The 22253-nt window shown below is 41.7% G+C and overlaps 1 protein-coding gene across 1 annotated transcript in view; it reads right to left on the reverse strand.

Annotated features, from left to right (window-relative positions):
* Positions 1 to 1744: 1744 nt before the first annotated feature.
* The window catches only part of Tes (testin LIM domain protein), a 42145-nt gene continuing 21636 nt past the window's right edge, over positions 1745 to 22253 (reverse strand). The window contains exons 2-7 of the mRNA XM_028871771.2: positions 22065 to 22150; positions 11198 to 11450; positions 10021 to 10350; positions 7735 to 7950; positions 7252 to 7410; positions 1745 to 2652 (exon numbers count right to left, since the gene is read on the reverse strand). Coding sequence (XP_028727604.1) covers positions 2464 to 2652; positions 7252 to 7410; positions 7735 to 7950; positions 10021 to 10350; positions 11198 to 11450; positions 22065 to 22150 — 1233 coding nt within the window. The 3' untranslated portion in view covers positions 1745 to 2463. The remainder of the gene's footprint in view (positions 2653 to 7251; positions 7411 to 7734; positions 7951 to 10020; positions 10351 to 11197; positions 11451 to 22064; positions 22151 to 22253) is intronic.

Genomic DNA, 22253 nt, shown 5'->3' on the forward strand with positions numbered 1-22253 from the left:
GCTCAGGGAGAGCCAGGCTGGTGGATGTTTAGTCTTCATTCGTTCCAGGAAGGACAGGTAACCTTAGTGAATGACATGCTAGTGCCAGCCCTGTTCTGTCTTAGCTGGAGGCACAGGGACAGTGGAGCAGGTTTGGGAAGAGTCTGCTGTGGCTGTGTGAAGGGGGTTCCATTCAACTTTATTCTCACTCTGCCAATGTCTGGGAAAAGTATTAAACTTTAGAGACAAAATGGACTGGAAAATATGTTACTCTTTGAGACAAACCAAGGCAAAGATAGTAAGTGTAAAGGGGTGGTTACAGGATATTGAATGCAGGGTTGGATTGCTCCTTTCAACATTGTTCTATGTGTTCAAACTCCAAAAGGTACTTTTCATTGTTGGAGACGGCACAATGCAGAGGGAATACAGTGTACTTGTTAAGTACTTATGTACATACTGTGTGTGTGTGAGTGTGTGTGTGTGTGTGTGTGTGTGTGTGTATAACACATAGAGCAGTGGTATCCAACAGAAAAAAAACTGAAAACAAAACAAAGCAAAACAAAACAGAAATCAACAAACAAACAAAAACAGACCAAAGGTCCTGAGTATGTGTCAGGAAAATTAAAACTACTAAGACAGAAACACTTCAGACTTTGGGGAGGTAGGGAAGGAGGCAGAATGTGTTTGTGCAGCATGCACAAAATTCTTGAGTTTGGTCAGCAGCACAGCAGACACCGGGCTCAGGGTGCACTGCTATACAATCCTAGCACTTGGGCAAAGAGGCAAAAAGATCAGAAGTTCAAGGTCATCTTTGGCTACCTAGTGATTTTGAGGTCATCCTAAGATACATGAGACCCTGTCTCAAAACAAAACAAGTTTCAGACTGCAGAAACACACACACACACACACACACACACACACACACACACACACACACACACACACGCCTGATACTAATCTAGAATCTAGAAAAAAAATCTCTAGGAAATTTTAAAAGATCGTATTTACAGCTAGGCATAATGGAGCGCATTTGAAATCTTAATGCTTGGGAGGCTAATTAATGCAGGAGAACAGAGAGTCTGAAGCAGAGAGTGGGGGTCCTAGTGAGATCCCACCTAAAAAGCAAAAAAGAAAGAAAGAAAAAGAAAACGACCTTCCCAAACAACTGAAAATGCAATACTTGGTGCTCTTTCTAAAGTTTAACTAAAATAACGACACCTTTAATGAAAACGCCTGCATGACCTCAGAATTACGATTGCAAACAAGTCCTGACTGAGGGCTTCCTGAAACTCGCTCTCGTTCTTTCTCTGCTCTGTGCTGTCAGAAGCGGCCTTTCCTTTCGTCAGGGTTATTTTTACTCTTGGAGACATCGCCCCCTGCTGTAGCAGATACTTAACTGCACAAAGGATGTGGAAAAAGACAATTGTTAAAGTGAAAGAGACTTTATTTTGAATAACATATATAATAGTCATTCCATTCAATATTTATAGTGCATAGTTGAGTATGAAAGCATACCAGGGAAAACGTTAAAAACACCCAGCGATGGGAGTGTACAGGTAAGAAGGCAGTCTGTGTCTACAGCAAGCTCGGAGGTAGTCCAAGGGAGTTTCCATCAGGTGAGGCTGAGAATCATGCAAAAAATGGAGCCAGAGCGTGGCAGGCAAGTGACATCAGCACAAGCTATAATTCCCTGGGTATGAAATCCATGCATACTCTTTGGATTTCAAAACAAGCTAAATGAATAGCCTGGTTCTATGTTCTAGACAAAAAAAAAAAAAAAAAATCTCTAAGGGGAAAGTGCACATATTGTTTCACCACATACATATAAAATATTCAAGGCCATAAATGGAAGTCACTAGATGACAAAAGAGAACTCGGAGAGGTAAAGTAAATACAACGAAATGCAGTAAGAAAGAGTCCCCTTTGTCTCAAGGAGGAGATGCGAAGGTTTCGGCATCGGAACACCCACTATGACCACATGAGTGTCGGCCAGAAGGACCTCACTGAGCATCATCCCACAGTTCCATGAGACAGGCTAAGTGTGGAGTGTCGCACCAGGCAACATCTAATTCATTTCCTCTACATTTTCCATGTGAATCACAGTATAGGAGTCAAAATGTTCATCTGTCCCAGGACACTAACTTTTAAGTGACTATATATATATAATTTGGCACTAGGGGTAGGCAATTACAAAGATTGATTAAATTCAAGCTTCCAGCTCAAAGATTTCATGTGTGGAAATAAAAGCTACAATTCTTTACTGTTTTATTATTATTTTTTTTAAATCACATGCTTAAGGCAGTAATTTAAAATTAAGACAGACAAAATTCATAAGGTTAAAAAAAAGGAAAATTTTGGACAAAATCTTCTGGTTTGCTCTATAGTTTTTTTTCCTTTTATTATTATTGTTTTTGAATTGCATTTTATTGTGAAATGCAGGCCACTTTGGACAGCTATGGCTCAAGACTGCTCAGTGCTCTCCTCCTAGGACATCATCTTCTTACACTCCATGGAACAGAAAACCATCCCTTCGACGGGCATGAACTTCTGCCCGATAAGACACTTGCTGCAGCAGGAACATAGGAAGCACTCTGTGGATGCATGCCAGCTGAAGTTATTGTAGGTCACTCTCTGCACTTCCGGGTCGATGGCGTTGTGGCATCCTTGACACACCTGTTCGGGAACAGAGCAAGTAGAAGATGATTAGAGACCGACCACGTTAGCCACACTGGCTCCTGGGAGCAAACTGAAGCAGAGTCTTCACATGGTAAGTTGGAAAAAGATCTAAAAAATCCACAAGTGACAGTGGCATCTTTGTGAATCACTTGAGGCAGCAGGGACCTATGTATGCCAAGCAAGGTGAGAAATAGCAGGCAGAGGGCGACAGGTGGAGGGTGCTTCTAAAATGTCCTGAGGGTGTTCTAAATTCTGACAGCAAATCCCAAAGATCTGCATTGGGCTCCAGTCCATGTTACTGGATTTTACAAAAGTAATTAAGACTGTTTTTCCTCACTCATTAAAGCTCTGAAAGGGTAACATCACACCTATGACATGGACATGACACACCTATGACATGGGCACATGTGATCATTAAATCCACTAGAGAGTAGTAAATTAAAATCATTTTCAAATACTTAAGGATTCCATTAAAAACACTGGCAGTATTTGAGAATAATGAGTTCACACCATAAATACAGCTTCTGGTTAATTAGCCTCCACTCTGTCATAGGATCAGTCATTACTCATCTGCCATCTAGGCCATGAACGTTAATACTTTCATCCCCTGCACCACTCAGCTTGTGTTTTATGGACAATGTCTCAGGCTGGACTCCAATTCCCGACACTTCTCCCTCCACCTCGCAAGTGCTGTGGTAGTGGGTGGACGCCACCATGCCTGATCTATGCAGTGCTGGGGACCAAGTCCAGGGCTTCGTGCATACTACGCAGTCCTCTTCTACCTGAACTCTACTCCCAGGCCACCATTCAGTGCCCTATTGGTGTTATACTCAAATATACAAATGATGCAAACACACGCATGCACACATACACAGCACGATATTCTTCTTAACTGAACAGACACACGAAGAGAACAAACAACCTCCTGTACTATAGCAGGAACTCACTGACATTTCCAAAGCACTAGAGAGTCCATTTGCACTCTTGTTCATATATGATCTGAATAGATGGGAGACTTCCAAGATCTATGTTTTAAAGGAAGGGAAGAATACCATATGACCCTGACCAGTCTTAAGCTCCACTTGATTCTTGCTCAGGAGTCACTGGTAGGGGGCGGATTTCAATTCTTTGGATGAAAAGCTATCAAAGCATGTTTGTGAGTCGATGGGTTAACTGGTTGGGCAGTGAAGTGATCCATAGTACATACAAAGCCACTGAAGTATACTTTGTGTACACTGTAGAGCGACATAGCCTCTTATTAGAGACTACAATCTACAGGACATACCACTGCCTCTTGGCTGGGAAACAGGGGCATACTTTATTTACATAATCCTGATAGGATTCCTGGATACAACAAACATCAGTGTGAAGACTCTAAGTGCACTCCGAATCCACCGCTGCGCCATGTAAACAATTACTTTTGTGTGGACTTTCCTTAGTATAATAACTTGCGTAGAATGTTCTAGTTTTCTGTATTTCTATTAGTCTTTCAACACTTTAAAATTGTGTTGCAGAGCAGCCATTTCAAACAGAATGTTTTATTTCCTTATGATTTGCCCCCCCCCCCCGCAGTTTCAGAATATTATTTGTGGATACTTTTATTATTAGTTAAAACATACTTTTTCATTTTTAGCAAACAGAAGAAGACAAAACAACTCTTCAATTATATGCAGAATTAAGGAAATTATGTAGGTCAAAAACTATCAAATGGATGTATGAATGGCATGTTGAATTTAGGGTCTGTGGCTCCATACAGTTTAGTTCCACTAATTCATTTAATCGTCACTCACCCTAGAATATATATATGACTCCAGATAACACCAGCCGTTCCCTGCTTATTCCAAAAGCTCAAAGCTACATGTGCAGCCAGGGCCTTCAAGGGGACGATACCCTTTACCACAGTGTGCCTGGTGGTGCATTTCCTGCTTCTTTTATTTGAACTCGAGGTAGCAATGCTACTTGTTATAATGGGCTGTTTGGCAGGTGGGTCCTGTGAACCTCCCAGATGTGAATCCTGGGAGGCCATGGAATTCTGGGTAGCACATGGAATCAAACTAGGTATGTGGCCATCTCACACCTCCTTCCAGTTGACATTTATCTCAGAAATCCCTGTTTAGATTGAGAACATTTCTTCAGGTATAAAAATAATTGTTTTCTCTGTCACTTTTTTAAAAATATTAAAATATCTATCCAAATCAACACTGTGAGTTAAATTATCACCAAAGATTTACATCATATTGCATGTAGCATGCTGCATGTACAGCCATCTTTCCTGTTCAGATGAGATAAAGACATCTTGTTTTAATATTAGCTAAAGCCAATGGTTTACTTTACTGAAGAAGCAACTCTTCTAAAAGAAACAATGGTGTATTATAAAATTAAATGATTTGATATTCTTTTTCAAAACTGTTTCTTTGTTAAATAGATTTACTTGTCTTTACTGATTAGATACGATAATATGGAGGGGGGCCTCAAAAACTGAAAAAAGCCTTGACTAAGCAAATAATTATGGGTATCTGTGATGCTGTTCAAATGTAGGGAAAAAAATCCTTGCCCTCATGGATTTATATTTAATTAAAAAATCATAATTCTATAAAAACTGCACATTAATTTTTCTGTAAAAAAAGTTCCCAACATTTTAGGTTACATAATATATTAATACATGTAATTATTTAATATCATGTTCCTAAGAGAAAGAGAGTCTAGGGTTAGCCCCAAACAAATGAGAAGAAAAAAAAAAGTCAGGTTTTCAAGTATTTCCCAAGTGGAGATACTGGAGATAAAGAGATAAAAAAGGGAAGCTCTACTTTCCAGCTGCTACACACACACACACACACACACACACACACACACACACACACACACACACACACACACCTCTGGAGAGGCTAGCCAGAGAGAAAGAAGGGGCGGAGTAGGGAACCAGAGAAGGTGCTGTGAAAACAACACACAGATAACATATAAAACAAGGCACAGGTGAGAGTGAGCAGAGACAGACATGTTAGAGCTGACACAAAAAGTCACAGGCCTCAGGAACGTGTCATTGGGTTAGGTGACTGCAGCAAGCAGGAGGCCAGTCAGGAGGGGTGGGCGCACTGAACAACAGCCTGGGCTCATGTCTGCGTTTTGGGAAGACCATCTGGCACTGTCACGGAGATGGCTTGTAGAAAGATGACGGTTGATGCAGAGGCTAATTTGTGATGACGATAACTAAATTTACAAACAAGGAAGTCTGAAGCAGCGCAGTGGTGAGGATCTGAGGTGGTCTGACAAGGCAAAGTGGACGGAAAATTCATCAGGCAATGAGTCAGGACCGAAGATGGGCAGACATCTACACATGCCTTTTGTTAAAACACTGTACTTTTAGAACTACATATAGGTACCTATTTTCCCTTACCCAGGAGTTTCCCCTACGTAATAGCTTAGGGGGACCTTAAACTAAAATAGGAGCCTCTCCTTCTCATAAGCCTAAGTCTTCCTGGCTTATGAGCCCGACTATATATGGTCATCTTTTCACCCTGTATCTGCATTACCATCTCTTGGCCAGCATGAAGCAGCAGCTCTGTGTAACACAATGGATGCAACAAAAAATACACCCTCACATTAAGCACCTGAATGGTCCACACAATGAATCTAAATATACAGGCCATTTTTTTGTTATACTAGATCAGTTCCATAAAGGTTTAAGAAATAGTCACTGAATAATTTCCAGGGAGCAAAACAAGGTCCTAGTGGGTGAGTTAGTAATATATTCAGAAACCTTTTTTTAAAATTTATTCATTTTAGCATTTTATGTGCATGAGTGTTTTGCTTTCAATATATGTCTGTGCATCATGTCTGAAGAGGCCAGAAGAGGACATCAGAACCCCTGAGACTGGAGGTACAGATGATTGTGAGCTGCCATGTGTGTGCTTAGAATTGAACCTGGGTCCTCTAGAAGAGCAACTCTCTCTCTCTCTCTCTCTCTCTCTCTCTCTCTCTCTCTCTCTCTCTCTCTCTCTCTCTCTCTCTCTCTCCTCTCTCTCCTCTCTCTCTCTCTCTCTCTCTCTCTCTCTCTCTCTCTCTCTCTCTCTCTCTCTCTCTCTTTGGTTTTTCGAGACAGGGTTTCTCTGTGTAGCTTTGGAGCCTGTCCTGGAGCTCACTTTTTAAACCAGGCTGGCCTCAAACTCAGAGATCCTCCTCCCTCTGCCTCCCAAGTGCTGGGATTAAAGGCGTGCGCCATCACCGCCCCGTGCAACAAGCTCTCTTAATCGCTAAGCCAACTCTAAAGTCCCCAGAAACCATTTTAAATGGAATCTGATCTGTAACAATAAAAATAAAACCATTCCTATCAGGAATTTTTTAAAGATAGGAATTTATTAGTAAGCATCATGTGTAATCTCCACGGCAAACGCACAGGTAGAATGAACCGTCTTGAGGTCCTGGCGGTCAACACATTGACAGCATTTGAACAGCCTGGTTTTTAAATAGCCTATGCAGGAACCACATGCTTTCTTTACACAAGGTCGGCTCGTGGCTTCCCACTTTGAGGAGATTCAAAGAGAGGCCGAAACCGAAGTCACGACAGAGCCTGAGGCAAGTGGGTCCCCTGCTTACCACAGCATGGTTCTTCACATAGCAAGGCTTGCACACAGGTTTGTTGTTGACCATCACGTATATTTCTCCTGCCAGGATGTTGTCACAGTCAAAGCAGCAAAAGTGCTTCAGGTGCCAGTTCTGGTTCTCTGCTTGGGTGTACTCATTGCTGAATATCAGCTGCCAGAGGACAAAGAACCATCCATTAGGCATCTCTCCTTTATGCACAGTGACAAACCCAGGTTCTTCAGACAGGCATTGAAATCAATAAGAGCAAATGCCTGCTTGGGGCTCAACATTTGAAAATGGTAACATTAGGTTTGAGTTTATTATCAAACAATTATTAACCTTTTGTTTCCAACATGTCTTCCATTAGTTTACTCAGGACACCCAGAGTGAAAAGTAACCAGGTTAGTAACCAGGTTAGTGCCTGTTGTCTCCGGGATGACTGAGCCGCGTGGGTCAGAGTGAGAGGCGGCACGTGGGTGGCCCTGGAGAACATACCTCATCACAGCCAGCACAGCGGGGCTTCTCACTGTCACAGTAATGTCTGCCGCAGTACAGCTTCCCATTCTTCCAGAAGTAGATCATGTCGACCAGGAGTTCACCACAGATGCTACAGATGAAACAAGCCGGGTGCCAGAGTTTATCGTAGCCGGCCCTTTCCGCATAGATGGCTGGGTCTCCTTCCTTCATGGCCAGTCTGCAGCAGTAACAGGACTAGGGGAGAGAGCCCAGACAACAACCGTCAGAGCACTGGGGTCCCAGACCCTTCTTCAGGGCATTCCAAGCACCAGCTTCAAGAGAAGCCATTCCTACAGGCATGACAATGCAGAATGGACATTCCGTGAAATGGAAATCCTCAGCTTCTTTCTCTCCAGCCAATGTCTTTCACCCTATGTACAACACAACACTGTTTCCTGCATGGAAGTCACTCAGGGAAAATAATAGTAGTTTTCACCTTATTTTATTACAGTTCCCTCAAAATCGATTATCTAAGAGCCACTAGTAAACTTTGTGAGGATTAAACTGTATTAATTGATGTGCTAACTGTGTCTACGAGAAATACATTACAGTCAGCTCAGGCCTGATGCCTTGTTTATCTGCATCACGATTCTCCATTACCTTCAAGTCATTACAAAAGAACTCTCTGAAAGACTTTTTAGAAAACCTTGCCAATACAGCTACATAGATCAAGTCTGAATCTGAGTATGGGCTCATAAGCAAAATTAGATTAACCTAAGCATGAGTTCTTCTTATTTATGTATAAGGATAAGCTCTCTGATGGGATTCGCGGCCTGCTCCATAAGAGGGAATTCATACTTGTTGCTATAAACCCAGTCAAAACCCATGGCCGAGGAGGTCTTAGGGAGGAACTTCGTACTGTTGTTCAGCTATATGGATACAGCAAAGGCTACCGTCAGCCTTAATCATCATGAATGCAGAGACTCAGACTGCTCAGGGAGCTGAGGATATGTGATGATTAGTAAGCGGCTCTAAAGAGATCACTTATAACACTCAGGGAGTATCACAGAAGAGGGAATAGAAAGACTATAAGAACTGGAAGATAGGGAGAGAAGAGCTGTCTTCAGGGCATGACTCTGTCATTGCAGTCAGGATCTCACAGCAGCAGAGGCTGTCTGCACTGAGTCTGTACAGGATTGGGCCAGTCAACAGTCCCGTCATGCATTGGGGCGGGCCTCACAGGGCCTCCTTGCTGAGCTATTGGTTACTGATGGATTCTGGGGGACGGGCAATCATTGTCTTCATCTGTGAACCCCCTGGTGAGCCCACTGGGCTCCAGTGCCTAGTTCCCATCCCGTGGCCACACAGTCTTGGTTAAACTCAGATCCCAAAACAGAAATACACGAATGTGAGAAAGAGACGAGGGGGCTTAACAGGAATGGGAGGAAGACAAGAGAGGATGGGAGCAATCAGTATTATATACATCTGTGAAACTGTCAAAGCACAAACTGACTCAAACCTGAGAGAGGAACAAAAGCTTCACTAGTAAGGGGGTTAATAAAAAGCTCAACAGGAATTGATAGACGCTCCCTTACTCGGATCTACATGTATTAAGGTAAGGTACAAAGACTCAATGTATTCTGTGCTAAAGTTAGTTCAAGAAGATGTTAGTGATGCCATCACCATTCAGTGGTACATTGATGATATTAGTCAATGTTAGGCAACATAATAAACTAGAGGAACATAAGATATATAAAAGATAACCAGTTAGCACAAAAATTATGTTTAGAAATAGATGCTAGGGCTAGAGAGATGTTTCAGTAGTTGAAAGCACCAGGCTGTTCTTCCTAAGGACCTGGTTCGAGTCCCAGCATCCACATGGTAACTCACAACTGTCTATATCTCCAGCCCCTGGGCATCTCTTTTAGTCCCCATGGGCATTGCCTGCATGCGGTACACAGACATATATGCAGGTAAAAATAATTCATACACATAAAAACAAAAAATAAAACATTCAAAAATTTTTTAAAGAAACAGGTGCTAGATTGGTGTGTTATATTCAAGTAAGAGGCCAAAATCTAGTGCCAACTACCATGAACACATAAATTCAAAATTATTCTTCATAATAATCAGAAAATTTGGCTTCAGATAGACATCCCAAACATAATAACTCTCTAAGGTAAGCTAAACTGAATTTTCACTCATTTTTTTTTTTTGCCCTTACCTGATCCTTTTAGAAATGGAAGAGTGCCCCTCCCCACAAAAAAATTGTAAGAAAGCAAACAATTCACAAACACAACGCAAGCCCACAGTGTGGCTACTCACATATTGTGTCTTCTTGGGCTCAGCAGACTTGTCCTTGGAGACCACAGCTGCTGGAGTGTTTCTGTCCCCAGCAGGGCTGTGCATCTTGTCCCCCTGAGCATTCATCTCAGAGGGGAGCTTCACGTCACCCACTCCCAGAGCCTCGCTCTTGTATTTCTTCACAAACTGCTCCATCTCCTTCACCTCTTTGGGCGACAACTCGTGGCACTTCGAAGGGTCCTGGTCATGTGCAGGGAGCTGCTTGGCGAGCTGCTTCTTCCGGTACTGCGCCCCCTCTGAGCCTGCCACTGGCTGCTTCTCCTTTGGCAGCATCTGCATGTACTGTCTGGCCTGGAGCACAGGGAGACCAGTGTTAAAGAGCATTATTCAGTCTTTTATAACACACACCAGAAACAAGTTTACTCCAGAAGAAGGGAGGTCCATCCTTTTACTGTAAACATCTAGAGATAGTAAAACATAAAAAATAGGTTTCTATGAATATAACGAACACATTCTTCTCCATGAAATTAACCCCCTCCATCCATTTTTGAAGAACATTTAGATGACTACTCTTTAGTTGTGTGAAATCAACAGATGTGTGGCTGTAAGGAAGATTTTGGGTAAACCATCATGAGTATGGGTGGATCAGTGGCTTTTCCTTCATATACAAACATCATGTGCAAGATTTACTGTAACGACGACGACCTAACTGACCTTCCAATGCTTCATCTAGTTGTCATAATAATGGAAGGAGCTTGATGCAAAATCACATTTTTTTGCCTTTTATAGTAAAAGAAATATAATGTTGGAACATTTTTGTTCAGCTCTAAATAAGTCAGAATTCTATTATTTATTCTTTCTCATAGATTCTTAGAAAAAGTAATGAGAGTGTACCAGAAAATTGGTTAGATTGATATAAAACACCCAATTGTTTTTCCTGGTTTTCACAAAATCACTAAAATTGTTAGAACATTTCCTTAAAACATAAGGTAAGGTAAATTAGACAGTCAAAAAAGTCTATGAGTCATCTAGACTCATATTTTAAAATGTAGTAATAGGAACCTAAAGTCAGTATAATGGGAACTCAAGAAGAACAACGGCTGTGTAATGGTTGACTACATCACAAAAGGAACTGCCCTAAATAAATAGTCTAGTAACAACAATAACAACAAAAAGCCTCCCCCCCCCCAGTACTTACCAATGCCTGGTTCTGGACGGGGGGAGCCCACTCATAGGTAACAGTGTTGATGGAGACATTCTTCTTGGCAGCAACTGGATTGGTCAATATCATAACATTGCGTTTATACATGGGAATTCCATCTGACTTCAGCTTGGCAATCAGGGTGGTGTACTTGGTGTCTTCAAAGAGTCTTCCCACTTTCCGATCCTCCTCAGTGCTCAAGAGGACATCATGTTCTTCTTGCCCACATTTGCAGTTACGGCATATTTTTCTACAATTTTGGGGAAAGCAGAAAATGACCAATTATACCTAATTGGTGAGAACTACGCCTGCACAGTCCTTCATGGTTCATAAAATACTTTTTATATAATAATATAAAAAAGCAAGTACTTTCTTTCATGGGGAGAAATGAGTATTCATAAACTTAGAAAGAAAGACACATGAAAACACACCCTTGCTTTATAAGAGTTTGAAAAATTAGGTTATAAACTAAAAAGTGCATGTTCAAGAGGGCCAGTTTGAAGATAACCCATTTGGTGTTTGTTTCTCACACCTCACTCTCTCAACAAAATAAAAAAATATATAAAGCTGCCCAAACTATCACAGCAAGAGACTCCATATTCCACTCTTCTTCTTCCTTCTTCTTCTTTTCTTCTTCTTCTTCTTCTTCTTCTTCTTCTTCTTCTTCTTCTTCTTCTTCTTCTTCTTCTTCTTCTTCTTCTTCTTCTTCTTCTTCTTCTTCTTTTCTTCTTCTTCTTCCAGTAAGCAGCCTGAGGGTCTCTTCTTCTTCCTTCTTCTTCTTTTCTTCTTCTTCTTCTTCTTCTTCTTCTTCTTCTTCTTCTTCTTCTTCTTCTTCTTCTTCTTCTTCTTCTTCTTCTTCTTCTTCTTTTCTTCTTCTTCTTCCAGTAAGCAGCCTGAGGGTGACCTGTGAAGATGGTTCGCTACTCTCTTGAGCCCCCCCAAAAAACCTTACAAAATCATGCAAATTAAGAGGTTCAAATCTTCGTGTTCATTTTAAGAACACCCATGAAACCACCCAGGCCATCAAGAGTATGCATATCCAGAAAGCCACCAAGTATCTGGAAGATCACTTTAAAGAAGTAATGGGTGCCCTTCTGGCGGTATAATGGTGGAGTCAGTAGGTGCGCCCAGGCCAAACAGTGGGGCTGGACACAGGGCCAGTGGCCTAAAAAGAGTCCTGAATTTTTGCCGTACATGCTTAAAAATGCAGAGTGATGCCGAACTGAAGGATTTAGATGCAGCTTCTCTAGTCATTGAACACATCCAGTGAACAAAGAACTGAAAACGTGCTGATGAATTTACAGAGCTCATGGCCAGATTAACCTACACATGTGCTCCCTGTGCCACATCGAGAAGATCCTCACTGAAAAGGAACGAACTGTTCCAAACCAGAAGAGGAGGGTACACAGAAGAAAAAGACATCCCTGAAGAAACAAAAACATATGGCACAGGACTAAATTCAGCATGAAATAAATGCAGATAAAAGACGAGAGAGAGAGAGAGAGAGAGAGAGAGAGAGAGAGAGAGAGAGGGAGGAAGGGGAGGGGGAGAGGGGGAGGGGGAGAGGGAGAGAGAGAGGGAGAGGGAGAGAGGGAGAGGGAGAGAGCCCATATTCTATTCATTACCTGTTAATATTCCATTGCCTTTCCCCAAGTTTTTTTTTAAGTGAGTAGGAGATTCATATACTTGCCCCCATAAAAGACCATAATCCTACATTTAGATCTACAGCCTTCTTCAGTTTCCCTTTCTGCTCCAGTTTCAATTTTCTTTCCTCTAATTCCTCTCCTTTTCCTTTCCATTTTCATATTTTCTTTCCCCATTCCTTCTTTTTATCCCTCTATTTTTTTTCAATCACTTACCCATTAACTGCCATGTATTCTTTTATGTATAAGAGAAAAATGGCCTGGTATTAGTTTCTGGCCAGCCAAAGCTATATATTGACACCACGACTCCAAAATAAGACAAATAAGTCAATGGTCCTCTATGGGAGTTTAAGAACACAACCCTGTTCCACCAATCTCTCTAGCATCAGACATTCACTCACGCAACCTACATGCCTGTCCATGTGTGAAGCAGCGTGCTTGAGGCCAGGACCCAATGAAAACCACAGATTTAACCTTTTTATTGTTGTTGTTTGGTTTTTCAAGACAAGGTTTCTCCATGTAACAGCTCTGGATGCTTTGGAACTCACTATGTAGACCAGTCTGTCCTCGAACTCACAGAGATCTGCTTTCCTCTGCCTCCCCAGTGCTGGAATTGACCTTCTAAAATCTGTTTCCTTGTGAGAAGATTACACAGACACACATAGACATATTTTAATTGTGTTTGTGTTAGGAATGGAAAATAGAATTTTTACTTCAACCTGGTAAGGAAAGGATTCCCAAAGAAAGTGGTGTTTAAGTTTAGACCCGAAAGCTGCATAAACCATAAGTGTGGGGGTGTGCAAGTATGTGTTTGTGGATGGGGAAGGGAGAAGAAAAGGCTCCCAACACATGAATAGAAAGAGGTCTATTTGCAGTGGCACTAAATTAGGAAAGAGATATTCACATAGGTCCAATACCAGATAAAGCTGGTAGTGAGTGAGTGAGAACTGATGAGGCTGGAGAGCAAGAACGGCATGAGACACCTGCAGACACATCATGCAGAGTCTGACCTTCATTATAATAGTATTTGTGAGTCATTGAATCATAGAAAACTAGAAACGTGAGCAGATCTACTGTCTTAAATATCACACAACCTACCATGCAGAGACTGGCTTAGGGATGAAACATACTTGAAGACTACATATTAATTATGCATCGAGCTAGCAGTGGTGTGGTTTTTAATAACAGTGGCCCTATGGCTACTTTTATTGTAATTCACATGTTTGGTGGTCTTTGCTGCGGTCCGGGTAAGATGCACTACAGCTGGAATTAGGGCATTAGACAATGGACTCAAAGAGAAGAGACTTCAGATCTTCTCACAAGCAAATCTAACTAAGCTTTGTGACTTAGGCTTAGTGATATACTCCCAAACAAACAAACAAACAAACAAACAAATGTATTCTGGTAATGAACAAGATGGTAAGATGAAGGTTTAATTCATCAAGATTAAAAATACAGAAGAGAAATAGATTTAAGGTAAGGGGTGGGGAAGTTGAAAGGATGGATGTCTTCAAAACTCAATTAATGTGGTATTTGGATCGCCTGTGATATGAGACAATGATATCAAGTAGACTGGTGACAATCTGGTGACAACTATTCTGGTAAAACAAAACAAAACAAAACGCTCAAATCTTGAGATTCAGGGAGCAATACTTAATAATGAGTGGTGTCAACCAACTTCACCTACTGGGAAAAGCATGGCATGAAAGGCTGAGGACAAGAGGGTGTCTGACAAAGGACCAAATTGTGAAGGGTGACAGTGAAGGAAAGGGACAGGGGACTCAGTGGTATTAAAGTTTTAAGCTCGGACGGAAACACAGGGCAATGGAGTTGAGCACTTCAAAAAGCATTCTGCAACCTTAGATTGCTCAGGAGATCAACACAGATGCAAATTAGCATTAGATACTATTAATGCTCGCTAAATTACATAGATCACTAACAAAACAACTTCAGAGCTTAGATGCTCATAACAGAAAGGACAAAAGGACAATTACCGGGTGAAGTATTCCACCCAGGAAATTGTGGGAAAAGGTCAAATAACTCTAAACCACAAGGAAAAAAGTAAGGCTGACAGGGGAAACCAATCATGTGAATGCCCACTTTCATTACTAGAAGCACTCAACATCTGTCTTGATCACTACTGGTGACTTAGGGGTGATGCTGCCTGCCCCTTTCCCTTCACAATCCGATATTTATGAGAGGGATGCTGTGAGCTGGGAAAGGAGTGTGTTGTAGGGATGTGAACCATAGCTTGTTTCCATTCTCTTAACAAGGTCTTTCTGTTGTTTGTTTGTTTTTAATAATACATAGCGTGACTGTCAAAAAAAAAAAAAAAGAAGAAGAAGAATCAGGAGGAAAACCACAAAACACCCAACCCCAATCCACCAAATGCTAAGCATACATTTTATAGTTAGTATATTAATTTTAAGATTTGAAGCTGGAAGCTAACCCTGCTCTCTCCACTTCTATTCATACTTTCCTGTAGGCACTCTTCAGAGCAGTGAGGAAAAAATAAATCAATGAAAATACAATAAGGATTGGCCAGAAAGAAAGAAAGCATTCTGGGGTGATGTCCTGATGTGATTACTGGTCACATAAAGGCTCAAAGCATTAGCATGAAGAAGATTTTAGCAGGTTTTCTGATTTAAAGTTAATATTTTACACTAGAACCAGGAAAAATGAACCACTAAAAGTTAAATGGATATCTTTGCCAAATAACAAATTCTTAAATAATACATTTTTGTGTCTCCAGTTTTCTTAAAATTCTTTCTAGTACATAAACTGAAAACACTAGGTATTCCGTGGAAAAAAGAAGAGAAGAAGAGAGGGAGGAGAAAGGGAGGAGAGAGGGAGGGGCAAGAGAAAAAGAGGGGGCAGTTACGGGGAATGAACAAGCACATTGCTTTTCTTGTACACATACTGGTCAGGAAACTTTATTTGGTAAAAATCTGTGCAGAATTAATGTATTTTATTATAGCTATAAAAGATCCTTTCTTCCATCTGTTTATCTCATACCCCCATCTAGTGGAAAGGATCAGATCACCATTCTACAGTGTGGCCTTTACTGGCCTGCAGTTACCCAAGGAAATTATCTACAAAACTATCACACGGTGCTTAGAACAAGGTTACAATTGTACCTTCTGGAAAGGGAATGAGGTAGGGGAGGATTTAATCCTAGAGACAGGTAAACAGACCTTTATAAGGCCAGGGACTCTGGTGTGCATCCTAGCAATCAGCAAAGTGGCTGCTTACAGGAACAGGCACAGAAGGTGACTCTGAGTTTGGATTTGGTGACCTAGGTTTGCACTGGTAAATATGTGTACCATAAAGTAAGGAGTTTGGTTTTCTGTTTTGTTTTGTTTTTAATGACCCATAAACATCATGATAAGGGAAATGAAACTTGATGGTTTGTAAACATGAGTTTTAGCAAGCTGTAGGTAGTTACATGTACTATGAAAGTCCTAAGTAAAAAGGCTCAGGGACCAATAACACCAGACCCATGTCTATAGTAGTTTTATTACATGGCTTGGCCATCCTTCGGAGGATTCATTTTACAGTGAAGACTCTTTTTCCTACCCACTATACCTCTAACAAGAAAATCATATCAGGTTAAGCGACATGCCAACAGCCATGCTGAACAAGGAAAAGATTAAGAAAGTGTTGCCTTATCCCAGATCCTCAGTTTTCTAAGTAGAGAAACCCTATTACTGATTTGTGGACGGTTTTAAATTGAGACTGGTGTCTAGCTGTTCTGCATTTCCACTCCCACAGGGATCATTTTGGGACTGAGCACTTGGTAAAACGTGACTCAGAAAGGGCGGGTTGAACACCTTCTCCGCTGGATCACCATCGCCACGGCAGCGGGAGTGAGCACATCCTCCCAGCTCTCCCCCAACACCAGCAAGTCACCTCCACCTATAAGACCTGGGCAGGTGCCAGGATCTGGACATTGTGGAGGTCTGTGCTGCACTAGTTAAAAGTTATTCTTAAATCATTCCGTAATAATTCTTATAATTTAGTCTAAAGTGTCTTGCGCGCGCGTGTACACACACACACACACACACACACACACACACACACACACTCACACACACACACACACACACACACACAGAACAAGCAAGGACTCCAGATTTAATATTTTATGGAATAACTTATGAGTTCTTTACTTAAATCCAAGAAAGAAAGAATGACGTTTCTAAAGGCTTAACAAAGAAAAACACAGAAATTTACAGTTTCAAGGGGAAAGCAGTCAAGAAACTCCAATTCGCCCTCCTGGGAGAGAAATGGTTTTTGTATCGCGATTCATAAAAATGATTATTTTTTCCATCGCAAGTAGCGGAACCTGGAGAGCTCTGGCATACTGCCAGCTGTCCTGGTGATCTAAGACAAGGCTACGCCACTGCTACAAACGTTAATTTAAAAGGCTGGAAGCTACCCTTTTGTAACAGGGACGTACATTTATGGGCAGGAGTGTAGACCTCTGTTACAGAATTCAACACAAGGGTTGCTCCATTTATGGTGGGGAATCTTCAGTTTTCTACCAGCTTTAAATCAATCAGAAATTCTGCAACATGTACATGACGATGAAGTAATTTCATCTTTTATAAAATGTAACTATTTTAACATAGGTAAGGCAAGAGTATAATTCCATTGCTTATATGATGAGTGAGTGCTTATGGTTGTAATGGTCTTACTATGTATTCAGTATGAAAAAAATTGGCTACAAATGTTTTAAAATCTTGGAATTGCACCAGACATTTCATAAATACTTCTATCTGCATTTTGCTGAAAGTGTGTCCCATAAATAGTTCTTGATGGATAGATAGCAGCTTTCTTAATCTGATTTTCCTCTAGTCTTGGAATCTCCAGCACACTGAAGAAGGGACGAGCTCTCAGAAAAAGGACGTCATTGTTCTCAGGGATGTCTGTGCCACTAAAATCACACTTCACAGCAGACAGCCTGGTGGAGCTCAGTTGTCTGGTTGCGAAAGTGAGCAAGTGTTCCACTTTCTAACGTGGCCTGAGGAAAGATGGTTAGGAGGACTTTGCCAAGCTTTGGGTTCAAAATCAGCTCCGCCTCTGTAAGCCGTGACATGGGTGAGATATTTATTTACTTCCCTAAGAATGCTTCCTCACATAAAACAATGGGTGTTAGAGACATTAAGAAGACTCAGGACCATAAAATGCTGTGATAGGCAGAATCTAAGGTTGCCCCTAAGACTTTCACACCTTGTATTCATCTCATAAATAAGATTTATATTTGGTAAATGGGGGGAGTGGTGTCCACATGGACCTACGTTAAATCACTCAAGCCCTTGAAAAGGAATGGAGAGAAAAGTCAGAGAGACTAGAGAGATCCGGCAAGGGTTCTAAGTACTGCTGACTTGAAGATGGCAGTGACTGTGTGTCAAGGTATGTGTGTGGCTTCCAAAGACGGCAGCGATCTCATCTAAAAGGCAGCAAGGAGACAGGGACCTCAGCTGTCCAACAGCAACAAAAATCAGATTCTGCAGACAGCAGGAATGAGTGATTAACACACACACACACACACACACACACACACACACACACACACGTCAACACTTTGATGTTGGCCTTCTGAGAAGCCACGAACAGAATCGGCTGGGCTGTCCCTTCTCCCTCCTAAGTGTAAGAACAGTTAATTCATAGATAGTGTTTCACCTGCTCAGTTCGTAGTAAGCGCTTTCACAGAAAAGAAAACCACCACATGTGTGGCATACAGAAATGTTTCATAAATTATATATATATTAAAAACTCATTGGCACTCACGAGTCATTATAACATTTTTCAAGTTTTGCTATTTAAATGAGGTTTGATAAGCAGAGCTGGAAGTTTCCCTCTGAAGTTCCATAAGTACAAAGATTTATTTTTAGTTTTCTATAACTTTTGTGACACATTCCCAACTTCCATCCACCTCTCTGGATCCATGGTCCACCCGCAGCCCTCTGTGCTGTGCCAGGATGCTGGCTATATAAGGTGGGCTCCCCTGTCCTCAGCAATGGGGCAGTGGGAGGCACTAGCCAGAGGCTTAAGGCTGAAGCAGAGGGAAGCCGGAGTGCTCTGCAGTATTCCGGAGAAATGACCTCGAACTTAGGAATGCGTGGAAGCACAGAAAGGAGGGACCCCAGATCACATTGTCCCCCTCTAATCCATATGCTGAAGCCCCACTGCCCCCCAGAAGCGTGGTTAAAAATTAAGGCATCCAGGGGGTAACTAAGGATCAATGAGGTCATGCAGAAAGAGTCCTAATCTGATAGGATTGGAGGCCGTACATAATACACAGATAACCCAATCCTGTGTGTGTGTGTGTGTGTGTGTGTTTGCACACATGCACTGGTCGTGAGAATGCACAGTGAGGATGTGATTGCCTACAACTCAGAAAGCAGACCCGTGACAGACTTTGCAGCTTTCACAATGGCTGCAGAAATGCACTTGTACTTAATCCACTAAATCTGAGGTGTTTGGTTATAGCAGCTGGAGCTAACTCATACAGTTGGCAACAGTCATGCATGATCTAAGAATTCCTGTTTCTAGTGTTGGGAGGTAGCATCTTTCTAAACATGGACGAGTGTGGTAAGAAATTCAGGGAATTTGGGGAAATAACATGGAATGGAGTACATGATGCTTAGAAGGAGAGAGAGAAAGGCTGGATTAAAAAGTGAAGACCAGATGATGAGGTCTGCTAACAAAGGCCAAAGAATGTGATGAAAGGAACAGGTCCAGTGTGCATGGAGGGATTTTAAGCAATTAAGAAGTACCTATCAAAAACTGTTTTCAACATACTATGGCTACGGGGAGGCTACGCTGGTGAAGAGGTATAGACTCTGAGTCCTAGATGTCAAGACTGACTGTGAAGAGGAGGTGATTCAGTAGCTGGGGAGCCCATGACTCTGGTCTGCAGATGGCGTCTTTGTTTGGACTTAGGACCATGGGTCTGGAATATGTTATTATGACTATACCAAAAGGGGGCTAAAGAGACGTCTCAGTGGTTAAGGGCAGTTGCTGCTCTTCCAGAGGGCAAAGGTTCAGTTCCCAGCTTCCACATGGTTGCTAACAATTGTCTCTAACCCCTAACAATCTTACACCCTCTTCAGGCTTCTGAGGGTACCAGCGACACATGGCACACAGACATACATGCAGGCAAAATATCCACACACATAAATAAATAAAACATTTAAAGATGCATTTAAAAATACTGAAAACTAGCTGCACCCAGAGGTCAATGGCATCCGCCTCTGGTCTTCCAGTTATGGAAGTTGGGGAATGATGAGAAATCCTAGCGGAGAAATGTGTCTGGAACCCCGCCAGGACGATGACAGCATCACTAAGAAATATCATCTGGAGGGACCATACAAGCACCAGCTGGGTTGGAGGCCAACTACTAATATTTACGATGCTTGGACTCCAAGACTGTGGCTAGTTTATCAAAGCAGCCTGTGTGATAAAACTAAAAAAAGAACGGTTTTCGTGCCATGAAGGTCGGCTCTTGCCTGGCCAATGTTTTAACAATTTGAAAATATCAGATGATAACAACCTGCAGGAGAAAAATGGTGCAGACAAAGAAGTTACTCTAAACTAACCTGATTTCCCGGAAAGGAAATATCTCTTAGGTATGAGTTTGAAAAATCTCACAAGCTTGCATAGCTAAAAGGATTATTTCAAGATTGAAAACACTGTGTCCAGCAGAGGGCGATGTGTTCCTGTACAAAGTCAACAGGAGACTCATAGGAAAGTGGTCACCCCGGTATACTCTGGTTCCTCATCCTCGGGTTCAATGAAGAGACAATGTCAAACAAACAAACATCTGTTGTTCTTCCCCAAACAATACAGCAGAGCAACTAGTCACAGAATTTACTGTGTGTTTAGATACTGTAAGAAATCTGAAGAAGCTTGCGTATGGACAGAACGCAAGCAAACACCAGAGGTTTATGACGAGATCTGAGCATGTGTGGTTCTGGCTCTCCAGTGGTGCCAGGAGATAACCTCTAATCCTGAGAAACTGTTTTCTGTTCAATGATATTACCTTGTATTTCCCTACAGGCATGACAGCTATTAAAGTCTGGGATTTACAAACTCAATAGAAAATTCTAAACTCTTTGAAAATGAACAACAAAAATAAAGAACCAAACCAATGCTTTTGGAAATGGTGATGTTTCTGTTGCTTTTAAAGACATTTTTGTCTATTTCCTATGGCTTATTAAATATGTAAGCTTTTAAAGGAGACAAATATGCCAGATTTTAGCTTACACTGTATACAGCCATAACGGATGCTGAAATTTTTTATTCTAGTGTTCTACGGCAATTTGAAGCAGGGAAGTAGTCGTTAAATGAAGTTTAGTGGGACTTTTGAATGGACTGGGCCTACAGCTCAATGGGAGAGTGTCTGCCTTGCATACGCGAGGCTCTGGGCTCAATTCTCAGGACTGAAAAAGAAAAAACCTGCCACAGGACAACCATTATCCACTGTATAACTGGTTTTATTTTTCTTGACAATATTATGCTGACTCTAGCTTCCAGCAAGCATGTGTAAGAACTTTTATGTTCTTTGAAAGAACAGGTTTCCATTTTTAGATTTACAGGCTACTAATAAGATCTACCCAAAGTAACATTTTTGATCCATTACTTCTATCCTACAGATACCCGGCACTTCATTCAAAAATTGGCAACAAATTACTTCTTTTAAAAGTTTCAAGTTCCTGAAAGTTTCTCAGTAATAAATTTACCCCTGAGGGAGGGTTTTAAGAACTTAACTTAGTGTCATTTCCTGACATCTGGGATCTGAACATGTAACTGATGCACACGGGCTGCCTGGCAAAGGCAGGTAGGAGCTGTGGGGGGTTAACAATTAGTAACAAGTTAATTAGCAGCCCTGGGGGGAAGGAGCACCACAAACTCCCCTGCCCCTCAGAGAGGGTATATTCAGTATTGGGGGGTGCATGAAAGAAAGACCTGAAAGAGAACAAATAAGCAACTCTAGGTGCGGCTGTTATCCCCCAACCCACTCAGCCACACTTCACCATAGGAAGGTCGTAGAAGAGTTTCACTCTTACTAACTCCTTAGGGCACAGAAGCCCCACAACTGCAGACAGAAGCAGTTCTAAAGAACTTGTTAGAGAGCGCAAGCTCGCTGCCCAAGGGGCCCTCCCTGCTGCCCGCGAGGCTGAAAGGCTGATGACACTAAGGTGTCCAGAGCTCACCTCCAGAAGTGCAGTTCAAAGCCTTCACAGTTCTCTTTGCATCTTAGACACGGGGCTCCAAATCCTTGTTCATGACCCAAGCCCATCTGTGAAGGGGGAGGGACACAAAGGGAATCTGTTATTATGAATTTTCAAAAATTTTAAAAACTCAATCAACCACACTTTTAATTCCGCTTAACACACTTGCTG

Source organism: Peromyscus leucopus, chromosome 3 (genome assembly GCF_004664715.2).
Source record: "Peromyscus leucopus breed LL Stock chromosome 3, UCI_PerLeu_2.1, whole genome shotgun sequence".
NCBI lineage: Eukaryota > Metazoa > Chordata > Mammalia > Rodentia > Cricetidae > Peromyscus > Peromyscus leucopus.